We start from the raw sequence: 20,971 nt of genomic DNA on the forward strand, positions 1-20,971 counted from the left end.
ACAAGTTACGAGACACTATTGAGAATTTAAAAACAACTAATCAGTTGGTGGGGTGGGGAGATGTGCACACTGAAGAGGTGTATCTTCAGTCTGCACTTGAAGGTGGTTCTGACCTGATGTGCAGAGAGGGGGAGTTGATGGTGATCAACTGGACCATTAAAATTACACATTGCACAAACTGCAATCCAGGAAGTATTATTATTATGCCTATTATGCCACTGAAAGACCATATGAGTGTGTGCGTGTGTCGCAGATGTTTTAGCGTAAATTGTATCATTTGTGGAAGAGAATGACATCCTGTAATGCACCTCACACCAAGTTGAAATTTGCAGGCTGCGGTTTTCTGTTTTTCATAGCCCCAGCCCAGCACACACACCGGCCCGAACCTCTGTTACAAAACAATATATATTTTTTAAAGGTTAAAAATAACCTTTTATTTTTAACCCTTATTACTATTAGACCACTTTATGAATTAAGTCTTTCTCTGTCTCTCTCCCAGCAGACAGACAGCCTTTGACCTTACTGTCTCTGCTTCTCCTGGAAAGGGGTAGCTAGTACATCCCGGTCTTACAGCAAGGTTAACAAGGGGTATTCAGAAGACAAAATACGGATAAATGTTAGTGGCCAGCTTCATGTCTTTGTTTTGGTAAAGGCCCCCCTTCTGGAAAAGTGTGTATAAGAGTTTTACTGTGTCTGATTCAAATCAGAAAGCCGGTAAGCTTTCTCACTTTCAAATAAATACTAAAGTTAATTCAAATATAACTATCGTTGTTTTTACTGGGATCTGTTTCATCAGACGATGCTCACCTGTGAAATGTGAAAAAGGGCATTTTTCCCTAACACAGGTAAAACTGTTCACACAAACTTTAGCACCATCATGTGACTGAGCTGTCACCCACAGACTTACAGGAAATACAAAAACAGATCATTAGGTGATAGATATAGGCCACGTACATGCAGCTAGTGAGATGGACTAATGATCACTATCTAATGCAAACAACAGCACATCCAACACATTCTGGTAATTTTTGCAATGCCCAATAATACTTTTGCAATGCACAAAAATACAAAAAATAAAAAATAAAAACAGTATGATTACTAAGAAACTCAAAAAATATGTGAACAATATGGTACTTTATTAATGTTCCATTGGAACCAGCCAAAACCAAACATTAATTTCATTAAAGAAATTAACAAAAATGAAGGTTCCATAATTATTGGCACCCTTGGTATATACTTGGTGCATCTACCTCTGGCAAGCACGAGTATTTTCCTATAATGCTTGCCAATGTTAAGGAACACATTTGGAGGGATTTTGGACCTTCCCATTCTTGGATTTGCATTTATCATCTGCCCTCTTCAGTTCAGCCCACAGGTTTCCAATTGGATTGAGGATTGGCGCCTGTGATAGCCACTGCAGAACATAGATTTTGTTGTCACGAAACCATTTCTGTGCAGATTTTTAGGTTTGCTTTCGGTTATTGTCTTGCTGACAAGTCCACCTACAGCCACGTCTCAGCCTTGTGGTAGAAGCAAGCAGATTGTCAGGCATGTCGTGATACTTACTCAATTATACGATTGATTTTAACCAGTGCCCCTTGACGTCTGGAATTAAAACAGCCCCAAAACATCACTGACCCACCACCAAATTTTGCATCTCCTTTTCAAGACTGAATTGCAACTGACATTTAATTAGTCATAAATATGTTGTTTTGGGCACTAAATATACATTTACTGAGCACTTTATTAATAACATTTTGACTTACGCATATTACACATACTTATTTATTTTTCAAAAAATTCTAAAAACATGTTTTCACTTTGTCATTATGGGTGTAGAGTTTGGCAAATTTATCCATTTAAAATTAAATCTACAACACAATAAAGTGTGCAAATAATGTAAAGCCGTATACACATCTAATGAACTTGTTAAATTTGGTCTCATCTGACCGCAGCACCTTCGTTCAATCATGTAAACATCAATTTAAAAAAAGTTGGGACAGCGTGTACTGAAAACAGTACATAGAAAAAATATTGAATGTTTTAACTAATCAACTTTACATTATTTTTATTTTTTGTATATATACTCTCATTCTAAATTTGATGCATTCCAACAACATTCAGTAATTGTTTAGGAATTGGGGACACTAATTGTTGTAGTTTTGAAAGCGGAATTTTTTCCCATTCTTGTTTGATATTAGACTATAGCTGCTCAACAGTCCTCCTCTGTACCCTCTCCTTTGTCCTATTTTACGCTTCATTATGTGCCACACATTTTCATTGGGAGACAGGTCTGGACTGACGGTGGGCCAGTCTAGCACCCGCACCTGCACATGCAAAATGCTCATTTTATACCAAATTATGATAGCATAACATTCCAAACCTATTCCAAACAGGTGTTTTTTGAACATTCCACCACCTTCCAAGAAAGAATGTTATGCAATCAAAGGTATTTTTTATTCATTTATACATTTATTTACATTTACATTACATATACATTTTTGTCATTTGGCAGAAGCTTTTTATCCAAAGCGACTTACAAGTGCATAGGTTCTTCTACAAGTTAAAGCATCACATCCATAACTAGTAAAATACACATGAAGTGTTGTTCTAAACATATAGTCATCATAAGTTTTTTTTTGGTTGGGGTTAGACAAGAGAGATAGGGATATCAGAAAGGCGGGGGGGCAGGGGAAATCAGGAGGGAGTTTGAAAAGGTGTGTTTTTAGTCTGCATCAAAATAGGGGGAGGGATTCTGCTGTCCTGAGAGTGGTAGGCAAGTCATTCCACCACTGAGGAACCAGAACGGAAAACAGGCTCGACCGCCAGGTGCTCGTTGAGAGGGAACCATAAGGCGACCAGAGCTGGCAGACCGGAGTGGTCTAGCTGGGGACTAGGGAGTGATTAAGGATTGTATGTAAGGTGGGGCAGTCCCCTTAGCAGCCTGAAAGGCCAACACTAGGGCCTTGAATCGGGTGCGTGTGGCAATAGGAAGCCAGTGGAGGCCAATGAGGAGCGGGGTGACATGAGCTGACCTGGGCTGACTGGTGATCAGGCGGGCTGCAGCATTCTGGACCAGCTGGAGGGGCGTGATGGCACAAGCTGGGAGACCGTTCTAGGAGGGAGTTGCAGTAATCCAGGCGGGAAATGACGAGCACCTGAACTAGGAGCTGGGTGGCTTTCTCCGTTAGGAGATGACGGATACAGCGTATATTGTAGAGGAAGAACCTGCAGGTTCTGGCAGTGGAGGATACTTGTGGAGCCAGGGTGAGGCAGTTATCAAGAGTCACCCCAAGATTCTTTGCCGTATGGGAGGAGGAAACTACAAAGTCCTCAACAGTCAGTGAGAGGTCGATTGTCGGAGAGAACTTAGCAGGGATGTAGAGAAGCTCAGTTTTGGCAAGGTTAAGCTTCAGGTGGTGGGAAGTCATCCATGCAGAGATATCAGCCAAGCAGGCAGAGATCTGTGTGGTGACCTGGGTATCGGGGGGGAAGGAAAAAGAGTTTTCTAGAAAATATTGTTACAAAACAAACAAAACAACAGATGAAAAAGAACCCCCCACGTCAAATATCTGGTACAATATTGTGCACCACTACTTTGTACTGTACAGGCTTGTGCTTGATATGATAGATTGATTATCACCGAAAAGAATAATATTTTTGTCATTCAATATTGTTTTCCGGAGCCTGCATTGACATAAATCCTGAGAGGGGCACAAAAGCAAGCCATGAGAAGGTGCAAAGCAAGGAGAGTGGGAAGATGGTCAAAAAGAAGGCGACATCAGTAAATCTGCATGCACACTCATCAACTTGGCGCACGCAAAGACCGCGGTCCCGGCGTGATTGTTGCTACATTCGAAGACCATAAGCGAAAGGAATTTGTAAAAAGCAAAGGACGGGAACTAAGAGGAACAAAGTTTGGTCTAAACGATCAGTTCCCCCGGCAAATAAATGAGCGCCGCAAAATACTGTGGCCAATATTAAAAAAATACAGAGATCAGGGCAAGCGTGTCTCCCTTGTGGTGGACAAACTGTACATTGACGGACATTTATTTCGACACTGCGACACCACACCCTGGCTTTTCTGAAATATTTGAAGGCTTGCAATGACCGTAAGATCACAACCTCCTAATGTACCCAGCCCATTCCATTACTGGTAGCATTCAGTGTTATCTGCAATATGGACACTCCACTGTTCTATCCTTTTTTTATTTTAATTTTTATTTTTTTCTCCTTCCATTCATTCTCACTCTCTCTCCAACACACATGCACACACAGCTCTTTGTCTCATGCATTGTTTAATGTCTCTGTACCCATCTGTGCCTAGCTGTCTATTTCTGTTTTAAAACTAGGAGTAAGAAAGAAACAGTACGGACATGGGGAAACCCATTCAATCTCTTGTGCAGGAAAACAGACCTTAACCCTCCTAAAATATGTCAATCAAATTCATAAACTGAAATATCCGTGGGATTAGTTCACAGGCAAAGAAAGTTAAAATTCTAAATCATCTCACTGAATATGCCTCATACAAGAAACTCACCGAACAGACTCTGAGCCTCAGAAGTTAAAATCCTCACAATTCATTCAAGTTTTCTCATCTACAGTGCATCCGGAAAGTGCAGCGCTTCACTTTTCCCACATTTTGTTATGTTACAGCCTTATTCCAAAATGGAATAAATTCATTTTTTCCCTCAAAATTCTACACACAACACCCCATAATGACAACATGAAAGAAAAATTTTTTGCAAATTTATAAAAAATTACTTGTACATAAGTATTCACAGCCTTTGCTCAATACTTTGTTGATGCACCTTTGGCAGCAATTACAGCCTCAAGTCTTTTTGAATATGATGCCACAAGCTTGGCACACCTATCTTTGGGCAGTTTCGCCCATTCCTCTTTGGAGCACCTTTCAAGCTCCATCAGGTTGGATGGAGAGCGTCGGTGCACAGCCATTTTCAGATCTCTCCAGAGCTGTTCAATCGGATTCAAGTCTGGGCTCTGGCTGGGCCACTCAAGGACATTCACAGAGTTGTCCTGAAGCCACTCCTTTGATATCTTGGCTGTGTGCTTTGTTGTCCTGCTGAAAGATGAACTGTCGCCCTAGTCTGAGGTCAAGAGCGCTCTGGAGCAGGTTTTCATCCAGGATGTCTTTCCCTCAATCCTGACTAGTCTCCCAGTTCCTGCCGCTGAAAAACATCCCCACAGCATGATGCTGCCACCACCATGCTTCACTGTAGGGATGGTATTGGCCAGGTGATGAGCGGTGCCTGGTTTCCTCCAAACATGACGCGTGGCATTCACGCCAAAGAGTTCAATCTTTGTCTCATCAGACCAGAGAATTTAGTTTCTCATGGTCTGAGAGTCCTTCAGGTGCCTTTTGGCAAACTCCAGGCGGGCTGCCATGTGCCTTTTACTAAGGAGTGGCTTCCGTCTGGCCACTCTACCATACAGGCCTGATTGGTGGATTGCTGCAGAGATGGTTGTCCTTCTGGAAGGTTCTCCTCTCTCCACAGAGGAACGCTGGAGCTCTGACAGAGTGACCATCAGGTTCTTGGTCACCTCCCTGACTAAGGCCCTTTTCCCCCGATTGCTCAGTTTAGACGGGCGGCCAGCTCTAGGAAGAGTCCTGGTGGTTCCAAACTTCTTCCATTTACAGATGATGGAGGCCACTGTGCTCATTGGGACCTTCAAAGCAGCAAAAAAATTTCTGTACCCTTCCCAAGATTTGTGCCTCGAGACAATTCCTTTGACTTCATGCTTGGTTTGTGCTCCAACATGCAATGTCAACTGTGGGACCTTATATAGACAGGTGTGTGCCTTTCCAAATCATGTCCAATCAACTGAATTTACCACCGGTGGACTCCAATTAAGCTGTAGAAACATCTCAAGGTTGATCAGTGGAAACAGGATGCACCTGAGCTCAGGCTGTGAATACTTATGTACATGTGATTTCTTAGTTTTTTATTTTTAATAAATAAAAACTTTTTTCACGTTGTCATTATGGGGGTATTGTGTGTAGAATTTGGAGGAAAAAAATGAATTTAATCAATTTTGGAATAAGGCTGTAACATAACAAAATGTGGAAAAAGTGAAGCGCTGTGAATACTTTCCGGATGCGCTGTACTCCAAGAAAAGTGGCGTATCTATTCTAATAAACAAAAGAATACCATTAATCCATAATGCAACAATTACTGATCCTGAAGGAAGATATGTTATTATCAATGCCTCCATTAATAGCAACAGTATCACCATTGCAAACATATATGGCCGCAATGTTGATGATCCTACTTTCTTCCATACATTTTTCTCTTCACTAAATTATATTTCAAATTCAACAATAATAATCGGAGGTGACTTCAACACCGTCATCAACCCTGCTTTAGACAGATCTAGCCACACAGGTAATACTAGAAACTGGCACACCACCAAAACACTGAAACAGTACATGAGTGATTTTGGTTTTGACAAGAGCTGGTGATTAAAAAAACAAACAAACCCATCATCCAGAGAATACAAATACTTCCCTCCAGTTCATAAATAATTCTCTCACACAAACTTTTTCCTTTAAAAAAAAAAAAAATCCACCCCATCATAATCCTGTGTCCTTCAATCTAAACACTAAGCAGTTCAAACTACCCATGCCCAGATGGCGTTTCAATATCTCGCTGCTTAAAGATGCTGATTTTAACACCTTCTTCACTAAAGAATGGGCATCCTTCTTGGAAATAAATGATTATCCAGAAATGTCACCCTCAATACTCTGGGAAACTGCTACAGTAGTGCTGAGAGGAAACATAATTTCACACTCTTCACATAAGAAAAAAAAGAAAGAACTTGAGCTTGAAATTTTTTTTGAACAAAAACTCAAAGAATTGAATGGCATATATGCTTGTAATCCCACAGAAGAAATACAGAATGAATTAGCGGCAACCGCTTCTCAACTAAACAATAGCATAAACAAAAAGACCCAGTTCCTAATACAAAGACTTAGACATGACAATTTTGAACACAATAACTAATCAAGTAAATATCTGGCAAACCAACTCAAGTGAAATAAAGACAAATCTCTCATCTCAGTCCTAAAGAACTCAGCAGGGGAACCCGTGACCACACCTATTGAGATTAACGATACATTCCCGGAATTTTACCGCAAATTATATACTTCGGATCACAAACCAAATTTAGTAGATACCCACTCCTTTCTTAACCGTGTAGACCTACCTTGTCTTAACGAAAAACTAGCGATTGAGCTAGATGCACCCCTAACACTGGATGAATTCTATAAAGCACTTAACCAGATGCCTAACAATAAAGCACCGGGACCTGATGGTTTCCCTGCTGACTTTCTTTAAGCACTTCTGGAACACAATCTCACCACTCTTCTTCAGAATGACAGTTGACATCAAACAAAACTCAAAAATACCACACCAAATGAACACAGCCCTCCTCTCAGTACTACTGAAGCCTGATAAAGACCCAACCCTGTGTTCCAGCTACTGCCCCCTATCGCTCATCAACACCGATCTCAAAGTTATCAGTAAAGCACAAGCCACCTGAATTGAAATGGTTACCCCATCGCTAATCCATCCAGATCAAACCGGATTCATCAAAAGAAGACACTCCTCAAACAATATGCCAACAAGACTTTTCAATTTAATTCATCCATCAAATCAAAACAAAACTAAAACAATAATCACTTCACTAGATGCAGAAAAGGCATTTGACAGAGTAGATTGGGCATTCCTGTTTAAAACACTTGATAAATTTGAATAGTTTATTCACTGGATAAAAATATGATATAATTCACCAATGGCCACTGTTTCTACTAACGGACTAACATCAGAGTTTCACAATGCACAGAGGGACCAGGCAAGGATGCCCACTCTCACCAGCTTTATTCACCTTGTTCATTGAACGACTAGCCGCTGCAATACGTCAAAACGATAAAATAAAGAGAATCCATACCCCCTCTACACACCAATCAGCCTTTATGTATACGACATATTGCTCTACCTATAAGACCCATCAAACTCCCGGGATGAGGTCATCAGTCTCATTAATTCATTCTCTCAAATATCCGACTATGCTATAAATTGGACAAAATAAACAATTTTACCCAGAAATAGTGCCGAATGCTACATCTCAGAACTCACCCCTCACCTCCAATAGAAATATTAAATATCTGGGTATAAATATTTCCACTAAGCTGTCAGAGTTGTCCCTCCTTAATTTCATTCCATTAATAAAGACAATTGAAGATGATTTAAACCGTTGGACAAACTGACGACTATCTCTAATTGGCAGAATAGCAACTGTAAAAATGACCAAACTACCAAAAATTAACTACCTCTTCAGAATGATTCCAAACCAGCCCACCACAAAATTGTTTAATTCATTAAACTCCATCACAACTAAATTCTATTGGAAAAATAAAACACCCCGGATCAAACTTTCTACCTTACAGAAACTCAAAACTGAAGGAGGACTGGAAGCCACAAACTTTTATCAATACGATTTGCCAAACTAGCTAAACTACATCACAAACTGGATTCATCCCAACCAACAGGACAACCCATGGATAGAGACAGTACAATCAGAATTTGAAGAAATTTCCATCTCCGATCTACAGTCCCGGCCAAAAGTTTTGTCGCATGAGTGGACAAAAGTGACAATTGCTAATTACCCAGCTCTTAATTAGCTAATAAAGTTAGGAAACAAGACAAATTAATCATAAGTGTCTAAAGTTTATTAGAAGCAAGCAAAATGACATTTCAAAATTGTTACTAAATGTTACAGCTTGATAATGATCAACATGCCAGTTTTGGCCGGACAAAAGTCTTGTCGCAATGGCCAACTCCAATTTCTAGGCCACAGTGAATAAGGAAGAAACAAACAAGGGGCTTGATTAGTCAGCTGTAGGTAACTTTGAGCTATGAAAGCAGAAACATGACACTTTAAGCCATCAAGTTCATGCTCAACATTGCTTCTGTCAACATGCCCAAGATCAAACCAGAAACCAAAGTGCTGATCATCAACAATCTCAAGTCCAAGTCTCCTGCTGAAGTTGCAGACTTCTTCAATGTGTCTAAACGGCAGGTGGAGAGGATTCGCAAGTGCTACCAAGAGACTGGCGACGTCCATGAAAGACCCAGGTCGGGCAGACCGCGCAAGACAACTGCTCGAGATGACAGCTTGCTGGTCCGACTGTCAAAAGCCAGCCCCATGTCAACCGCCTCACAGATCCAGGAGGAGTGGACGCCAGCAACATCTGTTTCGTCAAGAACTGTACGTCGGATTCTTGCTCGCAATGGTCTCCACGGTCGTATTGCTGCCCAGAAACCAGCGCTAAACAAGAGACAGCTAAGAAACCGAGTTGCGTATGCCAAGGTCCACAGCCTGATGGAAGGTTGGACAGCAGAAAAGTGAATCGTCAGTTGAGCTCCATCCCAAGCCCCGCCAATATTGTTGACGACCCTCTGGGGCCCGTCTGGACCCACGGTTCACCCAGAAGACAGTCAAATTTGGAGGTGGAAAGATTATGGTTTGGGGTTACATCCAATACGGAGGTGCCAGGGAGATCTGTAAGGTGAATGGTAACATTGACAGTGCCAAATATCAACAGATTCTTGCCTCCCAGTACATTCCCAACTACAAGAGGGGTCAGATTTTTCAACAGGATGGAGGTCCTTGCCATACCTCAGGTTCCACTATGAAGTTTCTCAGGGGGAAGATCAAGGTCCTTCAGGGATGGCCAGCACAGTCTCCAGATATAAATATTATTGAGCATATCTGGGGAAGAATGAAGGAGGACCAAGCCGAAGAACTTGGAGGAGCTTTGGGATGCCTGCAAGATGGCCTTCCATGCCATCCCTGACGACTTCATCAACAAGCTCTACGACTCTCTGCCAAACCGGATGGCAACTGTTCTGCAGGCCAAAGGAACCCATACAAGATATTAATTTCTTAAATTATAGTCCATGATGAAATACTAGACTGATTTTTCATTTGGTATTTTATTTACTTTTTGAGAAAGATAAAATTTATTGATTATAATTTGATTTGCGACAAGACTTTTGTCCAGGTAGAAATTGGCTTGTTCATCATTATCAAGCAATAAGCCTTATAAACATCTATGAAAATAAACTTTAGACACTTATGATTAATTTGTGTTGTTTCCTAACTGTATTAGCTAATTAAGAGTTGGGTAATTAGCAATTGTTTCTTTTGTCCACTCATGTGACAAAACTTTTGGCCGGGACTGTACCATTCCTCAGTGCTTCTATAAAACGCCGCAACTGCTTCAAAAACACTGTCATTTCAACAACTCTGAATGCCTGGTGGAAAATTAACTCAATCTTTAAATTCACAATGACCACATGCAAATACACACCAATATGGCACAATCCTGATTTCTTGATTAACAAAACATCACTCTCCTTCACCTCATGGAAACAAAAAGGTATCGCACATCTTCAACATATCTTTCAGGATGGCACCTTCATCACCTTCCAGGATTTGGTCCATAAGTATAATATTGGGAAAGAGCAATACCTCCAGTACTTTCAATTAAAATCTGTTTTAAAATAGAAAATAATGAATAACTATTTTCAACCACCTCCGCTAATGGATGAAATTAATAAAATAATCAAAACCAAAAAAATTTGGTCCAAATTATACAAACTAATATCAACCACAGACCTAACAATATCCCTCCCCATCCAAGCCTGGGAAAAACTCTGCTACAATTCAGACTTCTCAAATCTGTAGGAACACCTTCAAAATGACCACCAATACTAACCTGCAACTAATACAATATATGGCACAGATTTGGATTTGGATTTGGACTCAGACACTTGCACTCACTGCTCTTTGAACTCCCCAGATAATTACTTCCACTCGACCTGGCTCTGCCCGCCAACTCACCATTTCTAGAAACAAGTCACAGACCAAATATCTCTCATTATGAACTGTAGCATTCCACTCTGTCCATCCCGTCTACTAGGAGACCTCTCAACAATCAACCCACCAAATCAAAATACCAAACCCATAGTCATTGCCCTAGCTATCACCAAGAAAACCATCCTCTTAAAGTGGAAAACAAGACACAAAATAAATATAACACAATGGTTAAATCTTCTCAAAGAACACATATTCATGGAACTAATCTCACACCAGCACGAAAGCTCACACTTGGCAAACATTTGGGGTCCTTTCATAAAATCATTCAGTTTGCCTGTGGACTAATCCCCCAACCCCACCCTAACCAACATATACTCACATACTCCAGAACCAAATCCAGCCCATCCATAATCATGCATATTTTCCTTTTACTGTTCTTTTTTGTATTTAAGAATGTATTATTCATATTCATCATGTTATCTTTTTATTTTATTTTTCTCCCCATCTTTATTTTTATTATTATTACTTTTTTTCTTCTTCTCTCCCTTTTTCCGTACTGTCCATTCGAGGCTCCAATCAACAATCCGGCCTGTCCACCCACTTGTCCACCAGTCTGTTTGTCTGTTCATCCTCCTGAATATCTGCCTGTTGGTCTGCGTGTCCAAATGTGTACACAAGTCACTATTTTTTGATGTTTTAACTTCAGTTAAAGGATACAGAGCATCTAGGGCACTTCGGGCCCCTTTCGCCCCAAGTGCCTGATGTTTCCCTTTAATCAGATTATTGTTGCTTTTATGAATTTTCATAAAATATATTCTATACAACATCTGGGTGTTTTAAAGTTTTATCAGTTGGTGAGCCCTTTTCTAACTTTGAGCACCTGACCCAGGTCTCTGCACAACTCTGTAGCTTGTAGGTTATACATAGTAAAATCCTTCTGAAATGATCCATTCAGCCTGCAGAGGGCAGTGCAGGCCAGAACTTAACTGGATGTAGAGAAGAGACTAAAAATCATGATACAGTGTGGCTTGTTTGTATTGCATGTTTACTATTTAATCGTGACAAAACAGAAAATAAAAAAACCATACAGTATCAAGATTAAAAAAAGGTTTCGGTTTTTAAGAGATGTCAAACACTGAACACATAATAGGAGGGTAAAGGGAACATTGTGATGGGAGTACTTAAACACACAATTAGGTTTATAGGTACACCTTGGTGGGACGGACCCAATACTTGTATAGTACTCCAGGGTTTCCAAAAGATAAAAAGAACACAGAATTTTCATACAGCTTTAAGTACAGGGGGTTTAACTACAAGCACTTTAGAATATTTGTATTTAATTGTAGCGTTTGGTCTCATTCAAATCAATTGTATTTTATTTGTATATTGCTTTTCACAGCAGACTGTCCCAAAAGACTTTACATAGTAAAAGAACGGAAGAAAAATGGGTAATACTGCAATACTCTATGCCCCCAAACAACGTTATTATGTAAACAACTGAACTAGTGGGAGAAAAACCCTCAAATATGTACAGCCAAAGGATGTATGCCCATCCTCCGCTGGCCTATAGGTTGAGATGGTAACAGCTCAGGTATTAAACTAGCAGGTAAACTAGAAAGTCCACAAGCATGGATGTAAATATACACATTTGAATTATTGAACCAAGAAAAGGCTGGGCAATCTTTGGATTGTTAGTGTTAGTGCTTACAAACAGTGGCCTTCATTGCTGCTGTGGCATTTGTTTTCCATGGACTGTAAATCTTTGTGTGTACGAACTCTAGTGGGGGCGGGTGAATCTACTGCTTGAATAAACGGAGGAATAACTTCCAGCCAAGGAGGATGGCTTTCAGCCCTCTGACGACAATAGATGGAACAATGACCTCTGCAGACGTATGTTTGAAGTCACTGGGCATTTGCACAGGATCACTGGCCAGGATATTTGGCTGTATGTGCCACATTCAAAATGGAATTGAAAATGCCCCATTCATCAGAACTCTACAAACAAAACAACTGGTCATTCATGACTTTTAATGGTCCCATCATTTATGGACTCTCCTGCCAAATTTAAGTTAAGAATCTAACCCATAAGAAGCACAGCAGAGTCCCACACAAAGTATGAACATCAAGATTAAACCCACCACTGTTGGAACAGAACATTTGGTTGAGTTTACAGCTAACGCATTTTTATTGCGCTTCATTATATAGCAGGTTTCATTACTCCATTGCGTTTTATAATAAACACTATAATAAGTTCATTATTCTCTATCTGTTAAATTCTAATCATTTCGCGCTTGTATTTCTAGCATTCACTTCTTGCACTGTGCATGCCTATGTATCCTTTGTAAAATCTAAGAGACGTATGGCTTAATCTAAAATTTAGGAGAACCAATTCAGTGATTTGAAACCACTCACTAAAGATCGGTGGACTTTCTTGTCTTTGTTGATGTTTGTTCCATTTTGTTTTGACTGGTTCGATCCCCAGTGTTGCCACAATAAGATCCACACAGCAGCTGTTGGGCCCTTGAGCAAGGCCCTTAACCCCACATTGCTCCAGAGGGGATTGTCCCCTGCTTAGTCTAATCAGCTATAAGTTGCTTTGGATAAAAGCGTCAGCTAACAAACATGTAATTTAATGTAATGTAAAGTGAATGTAAATGTAATTACCCGGCAATGGAATATGAGAGGATTCTTCATTTTAATGCTTTTTACTGTCAGAAGTGTTGTATCATAACAATAAATTACCTCGCTTTTTTGTTAAAGGATTGTGATAAACTTTGTTCACTAAGTAATATCCCAGTCAACATAGTGTTGAATTAAATACATAATGGATATTGAGACCAGAAGCACCCAGGAAATATGCTTTTAAATATTTAATATTTAAAATTAATATTTAATATTTAAATATTTATTTTTTAAATAAAAGCCCTTTTAAATACAATATATTTTCATGTCAAAATCTGCCTTGTGCATCTCTTAATAAACAAACCCATAAATGGTAAATTATATTTATTACAAAACTTTACTTTATACAACTGGTACTCTGTGCCATTGTGAGAAGTGCAACAGTAACATCATTAAATTAGATACATGATCAAATGTTAACATTTGGCATGCTCTCCATCCCAGCCTTTTGGAAGTAATTCTTGTTTTTATTTTTTACTCTAGCTTGCGTCAAAACAACCTCCTCTTACCCCGTTTGCTCGGCACAATAAATAATGGAGGAAAGCTTTTTTGTGTCCACACAGATTCATTCTTCTGCCGAGGGTAGGCGGAAATCAAGGGGTTTGATCTGAGTTCTGAAAGAGTCTTGTTAGCCACTGTGAAAGCCACCATTGTATGTAAATAGTTTATATAAGAGCATATGACTTCTGCAGTGCAGGGTAGTGGCTAGTGTCAGGGAATTAGCAATTCCCAAAGGCCTGGACTTCTAGTCAACTCAGCCATTGAGTATTAACTGCTTACTACACCCTTTTCTGGACATATTTGTACTCCACTTCAACTGAAGGTAAAATGCTTATTTTAAAATGTGTAAACATAGCTGTCAACAAGAGAGAGGGGGGATATGTGGTGGTTTCTATTCAGTAGAATCCTTTATCATGGTGGACCATACATCTGAATGAAAAGCTGATCTGATTACATGCTTTATTTATAGCACAAAGACATTATTTTACATTTCAATAGATTATTCTACAAACTGTCAAATAGAAGGAACTCTTTTGGAAGTAAAGATAATGACTTTATAGGAAAATCTTCAAGCATATGATTCAAAACTTCAATGCTTCTTGCTTTTTTAGTTGTCTATTCGGTCAGTCAGTTTTAGGGTCAAAATTATGGAGTATAGATTTATTTTTTTGAATACCTGGGAAAGAGAGTTAATTGTTTTGTTTCAAATCCTCCATATCAACTCTGCATTCTGCACTTGGATATGAAGCTACTTTTGGCTGTAATTCTTCACATTTCTCTGACCTCTATAACATCTTTGACCATTTTAAGTCACTAGTTCAATGAGGTCAAGCAAGTTGATATCATTGTTGATGCCCATACAATTATGATATTACTGTAAATCATGTATTATGTGTGTCTCTCTCTCTCTCTCTCTATATATATATATATATATATATATATATATACACATATATAAAGACATATGCAATTTTATTTTAAATTCTAGCAATACATTTTGGATAGGTCACACTGTTGACCCCATGCTTTAGAGCCCAAACCATTTGGTGCACCACACATCTGCAGTGTGGGCTAGCATTGTAACCCATATGACATTCTAGTCACGCACACGTACAGCTCTGTGCCTGCCATTGGCTCTGGTAGAGTGGGTCATGTGATCCCTGCGTGGTGACAGGCCATCGCCTCATGCTTTAAAACAGCCTGCTGGGCGGGTAGAGCGATTGGCTTCTATATTGGCTTCTATATTGGGCGCTTCTCGATGTCCAGGCTACGGCAGCAGGTCGACGTTGTCTTCCAACCTGGGTGCCTATGCCTCTTACACCTCTTGCTGAGCCTGGTAATCTGCCTTCCTTGAGATTCCGCAGATTAAATGACTTTACACGACTGTTCAGGCGCAAAGCACTGGAATTCCTGAATTTCACTCCTGTGGTAGTCTAACTATGGGATAAAAATTGAATTATGGATCTCCATTAACCACTGGGATGCCTTGAGTTCAGATTACCATAGTAATGATGCAAAAGATACTGGTCGCTCTCGCAGAGTGTGGAAGAGTAACTGCAAGTTTATCTGCCTCAAAAATAAGAATACACTGTGTGAAATGTGAGCATAACCTTGGAAAAGAACATGCAGGAAGAATATAGATTTTAATCTGGTATAGTTTAGGTTTTTTGACTTATTCTGGCAACAATGCACAATATACAAACCTGGTTGAATTGAACATATGTTATTGATGTCGCCTATGTCAGTGTTTATCAGGGTGTGCAAGCTTTGCTAAATGTTCTTTCTTTTAGACCTGGAACCGAAAATGAACTGGGCGTCCTTTTATGCCGTCCTCAGCGGCGTAAACAGGCACTCCACGGGCATCGGCCGCATCTGGCTCTCCGTCCTCTTCATCTTCCGCATCCTGATCCTGGTGGTGGCGGCCGAGAGTGCCTGGGGTGACGAAAAGGCGGGCTTCACCTGCAACACCCAGCAGCCGGGCTGCGACAGCGTCTGCTACGACCAGTTCTTCCCCATCTCGCACATCCGCCTGTGGGCTCTGCAGCTCATCCTGGTCTCCACCCCGGCCCTGCTGGTGGCCATGCACGTGGCGCACCGCCGCCACATCGACAAGAAGATCTTCAAGATGTCGGGCCGGGGCAGCCCCAAGGACCTGGAGCAGATCAAGAGCCACAAATTCAAGATCACCGGAGCTCTCTGGTGGACCTACATGATAAGCCTGCTCTTCCGCATCCTCTTTGAGGCCGCCTTCATGTACATCTTTTACATGATCTACCCAGGCTACAAAATGTTCCGGCTGGTCAAGTGTGACTCCTACCCCTGCCCGAACACGGTGGACTGTTTCATATCCCGTCCTACCGAGAAGACCATCATCACCATCTTCATGCTGGCCGTGTCCGGGGTGTGTATTCTGCTCAATATCGCTGAGGCGCTCTATCTAGTGGGAAGAGCATGCAGCAGGCACTTCAACAATGCTGACGACTCACCCATGGGAGCTTGGATCACCAAAAAGCTTTTTAGCTAAACAAGACCAGCATCCAGTCCTTGCTACTAACAAGGCTTAACTGGCTTTAGTTTGGACCCAACTCTGCAATAATCTCATGCCGCCCTGTGGGTTGGAATATTTTACCAGAGGAAATATTTTTATCCGTTACGGCATGGACAGGTAAAAACTTGAAGTCATACCACATCTAATAATTTGTTTAATTTATTCATTTCATTTATTCATTGAAATTATTTATTAGGTTTTTTTTTTTTTTCATTGAAAAGGCCTCATGCAGGATGGTTTCCAGTGCTTCACAGATATCAGCAACCACCAGTGTAAGCCTTAGTAGCAGAACTATATGACTATATAGCCTTGCAGTTCACTGTGTGAGTTGTAGTGGGACTGTTGGGACAGTCTGGATTACAGGGAACCAAGGACTCGGGCTCAAAAAACTCAAAAGTGTTTTACTGGTTCTTGAAAACAGCAGAGGTGCTGGACATTACAGGATTACAAACCATTTTTATGAAGGTTGTGTAAAGGTAACAGAACAAGAAAAGATATTATTCTTAAGAAAAAACTTTGTGTCAATGTAAACCTACAATGCAGTACATCTAAATGCATTCAACTGAATTTATGTAAGCAGAGAAATGGGAATATAAAATGTGTATGCTGTCACGCTGGTAGAAACCTTGGATGACCCTAAGAGACCCGTTGTCTGCTGAACTGCAGTGGCACCTACGTGTGCATGCAATGATGTTTATGTTTTCATGTGATCGCACCCCTGCCTTGAGCCCAAATCTTACAGCAGATTTAGCAGCTGCAGTAGTGGACCTCTGCTTCCACAGTAGGTGCCACTGGGCAGATATACAGATATATGCCTTGATACATTGGAGGTCCCTTTCAGGAAAGGGTGTCAGTGCTACCCAAGCTATTCGTAGCAAAAAGTCTATCACACAGGTTGCTGCATTTAAATAGAAAGCTACCCAGTACAATACATTGGTTTTAAATGGATATGAGCCTCCAAAAAGGTGTGTTTGGATTGTGTTCACCTGAAATACATTTGATTTTGCTTCAACTAATTTATGAATCACTCATCACCTGTTATCACATTGGTAATTTCACCCATTCATTTCACAATATAACACTTATCATTCATAAGACGTGAACCCATTCATTTCATAATATGACATTCATCATTCATAAGACATGAACCCGATGGATTGCAAAGCAATAATGTCTTGTGACTTAATTCATAAAGAGGGAAGGGGTTAAATATGAAATAAGTAATTTATAGTTGAATAAATGTTTTTTGTAGTTAAAACTGCACAATGGAAAAGAAAGGATTGAGTACTCTACAGTTCATATTTTTAATGAATTGAAGTCGCAGTGTCATTTACTTCACAGACAGGAATGTTCAGTGGGGTGACAAAAAAGTGCTTAAACATAAACATATGTTTAAACATATGTTGTTCAATATCACCCACCCATATATTGACTGAACATTTACTTATAAGTATTCACTGTCAGAATTTTACAATAGTCTTTCTTAAGTATTTTTTGGGGGTTGTTCTCAGCCCTTGAATACAGGATTCAGAGGTGTATACGTCTTCCCTTTGGTGAATAACTTCAAATGGGTGATTTAACAGTAAATCTGTGTTGATCAGCAAGTTCAAAATACCTCCATAATCCTTCAAACCATGCATTTTCATAGGATACACTTATGTCTGAACGTACTGTATAATACAATAATGTAAACACTGTAATGTGTAACTAGTGATTTGATATGTATCATTAATAATTGATATTAGTTTCAAAATTCATATTTTTTATTTTGATGGAATGGAATATAAATTATTTAATAAATTAATTTGTGACATGGTACAAACAGTTCTATTTTCCTCTAACAATGTAAGTTCAATGACAATAATTTTCAGGAACTTTTTTATAAGACTTAAACAGTCTGAAGAAATGGCGGTCGCTCAACAACAGGGCAAGGGTTTGATCAACACCCAGTGGTTTGAGCGATGGGAAGGCAGAATTCACAAAAGCTATACTAAACTCAGACGGCTGATGAATGTATATCAAACAATGGCACAACAGGTTCACAGCACACCCAGAACATTAAGCTGTCAATATTACAAGGGCGGCCTGTAGTGTAGTGGTTACATGACTGGGACATGCAAGGTTGGTGGTTCTAATCCCGGTGTAGCCACAATAAGATCCGCACATAACCCTGCATTGCTCCAGGGGAGGATTGTCTCCTGCTTAGTCTAATCAACTGTACATCACTCTGGATAAGAGCGTCTGCCCAATGCCAGTAATGTAATGTACAACATTTGGTGAAATAACAGAGAAATCAAATCTCCCACTTGATACTGTTCCAGGCTTAATAAGGATTGTCGGATTCTTTTCAATTGTGGAATACAGCAGGAAAACATTTCCCAGTGTAACATTAAACTATGCTAAAAGTTTCTGGTCAATTGCTACAAATTATGTTGATGCAGAGAGAAGTACCTTGCTATAAGCAGGCTTTCACACATCAATGTCAAAGTCAGTTCTTAAAAAGAATATTACAGTAATAATAATAACTACGTTATTGCATAATGTATATGCAGTGTTTTCAGTATTGAATTATGAGAGTTAATATGCTGAACTATGTAATTGTAAAGGATGGCCTCTGGAGACTTTCGCCTTCAGATTTTGGATTCATCTTTTCAAATATTTTCTAGTTGTGATGAAATACAGGACCATATAACCAATATCAGAGGCATCTTTGTATGAGAATGTAATGGCGAAATATAGAAAATACCAATGGATGATTAATTGAAAGGACAATGGGTAGTTTTTAAAATGTGTTTTTTTTGTTCAGTGTTTTATTAGCACTGATAAATGTGAAATGTGCTGTCAAAGTTTAAAAGTGCAAAGATGCCATGCAGTGTAACAAAAGTGTTATTAAAAATGTTAAATATAGTAACAAAACTATGGATTTCTCAGCATGATTTTGTGAGGCTGTATAACTGTACACTAAAATATTGGAAGTAAAATTTGTGTTCAAATTATTATTTGTTTGACATGCTCTTGTGCACATCAATTTTATCACAGTACCACCAGTACAACGCCTTAGAAAAAACATTTTGAACCATATCACATGAGGATACCCATGTTACAGGACGTGACACAATAAACTGTGAAGGGCCTTCTGACTAAGCAGAACAGTTACCAAGGCTCCCTTAAACAATTGATAAAATTGTGTATTTTTAAAAATGTTAACAACAAACCAAATGCATAATAGTTTCTAATTCTAAAAACATGCTACCTTGGAGAAACGTTGATAGAATGTCCATTGTTTACTTAGAATATCTCTGGAGGAATTAGCATTATTGTCCATATAGCCGTTGTATGCTTCTACAAAAGTATTTGTATATGTGAGTGCTATTATCTAAGTTTTGTATCGGCTCTCTTGAACACAATGAGCCCACGTAGGAGCTTCTCTGACCAGAATTGGCAGTTGCAGAGAAAATGCGTTATCCCCATCCGTGTTTAACCAAATACAGTATCACTTCTGCTCAGCAAAGAAACGACTATGGCCATGTTATTGAAGTGACGACTGAGAAGCGTTTTAGCTAAAGCCATTTTGTTTCCAGCGGTGTATATTTTGTAAGCTTGTGTAAGCAACACAGCACCCGCGTAATGAAACCAAAGCATTTCCAATACGCATGGTTGACGTTTTACAAAAAAACAAAACAAATGTATGTTGCGGTGGCTATGTCTATATAGAAGACTTCTTTTGGAGTACTTCCAAAGAATCTCTCGTCTCAGTGAATACTTCTGCGGAAGACAGAGAAAACACTTTTGATTCTACACTATAGGGCATTTTCAGTGACTTGACCCCATTTTATATTGGTGAGCATCTATAAATACATTATCAACATATTTTATTATTATTCAGTATGCTTTTAAATAAAGAGCCAGCTTGCTTTTGAATGGTAAATGTGGCATTGCGGATTTGTATTGACGTGTTGATGGGGGTTGGGTATTTGACAAAAACTTCAATGAATATAGTAGTATACAAGATGTTATTATTGTGATTATTGTACTTATTTTTTTAAATAATCTTCTGGACCTGTTGCTGTCTAAGGAGAGCACAGGGAGCTGAGGTTGAGACAGGTGGGGGGCAGCGCAAACAGGATAAAAAGTGTTGTATAGTTTAGTAAGCATTTCCATGTGTCCTTTTGGAGTCTCAAATACGTACACGTGCAAATTACTTAACAATGGTGATAAAAAAATTACTTGTAAAATTTGCTTTAAAAAAAAACTTAGGGTAACTAAAGCAACAATGATGTCAGCTGATAACAATACATATTGGATAGCATACTATATTATACTACAAATGCCTATAAT

General features: G+C 39.5%; 1 protein-coding gene across 2 annotated transcripts; it reads left to right on the top strand.

Moving 5' to 3' along the window:
- The first annotated feature begins 14,331 nt into the window (after nucleotides 1-14,331).
- Nucleotides 14,332-19,614, top strand: gjb1a (gap junction protein beta 1a). 2 transcript variants are annotated; one of them, XM_061250519.1, is made up of 2 exons: nucleotides 14,332-14,407; nucleotides 15,876-19,614. In XM_061250519.1, the coding sequence occupies exon 2, from the start codon at nucleotides 15,890-15,892 to the stop codon at nucleotides 16,607-16,609; it is 720 nt and encodes a 239-aa protein (XP_061106503.1). In that variant the 5' UTR covers nucleotides 14,332-14,407; nucleotides 15,876-15,889; the 3' UTR covers nucleotides 16,610-19,614. The 2 variants fall into 2 exon arrangements, with proteins under 2 accessions (XP_061106503.1, XP_061106502.1); XM_061250518.1 differs by lacking the exon at nucleotides 14,332-14,407 and adding an exon at nucleotides 15,323-15,421.
- Nucleotides 19,615-20,971: the final 1,357 nt, after the last annotated feature.

The sequence above is a fragment of the Conger conger genome, chromosome 7 (assembly GCF_963514075.1).
Source record: "Conger conger chromosome 7, fConCon1.1, whole genome shotgun sequence".
In the NCBI taxonomy this organism is placed as follows: Eukaryota; Metazoa; Chordata; class Actinopteri; order Anguilliformes; family Congridae; genus Conger; species Conger conger.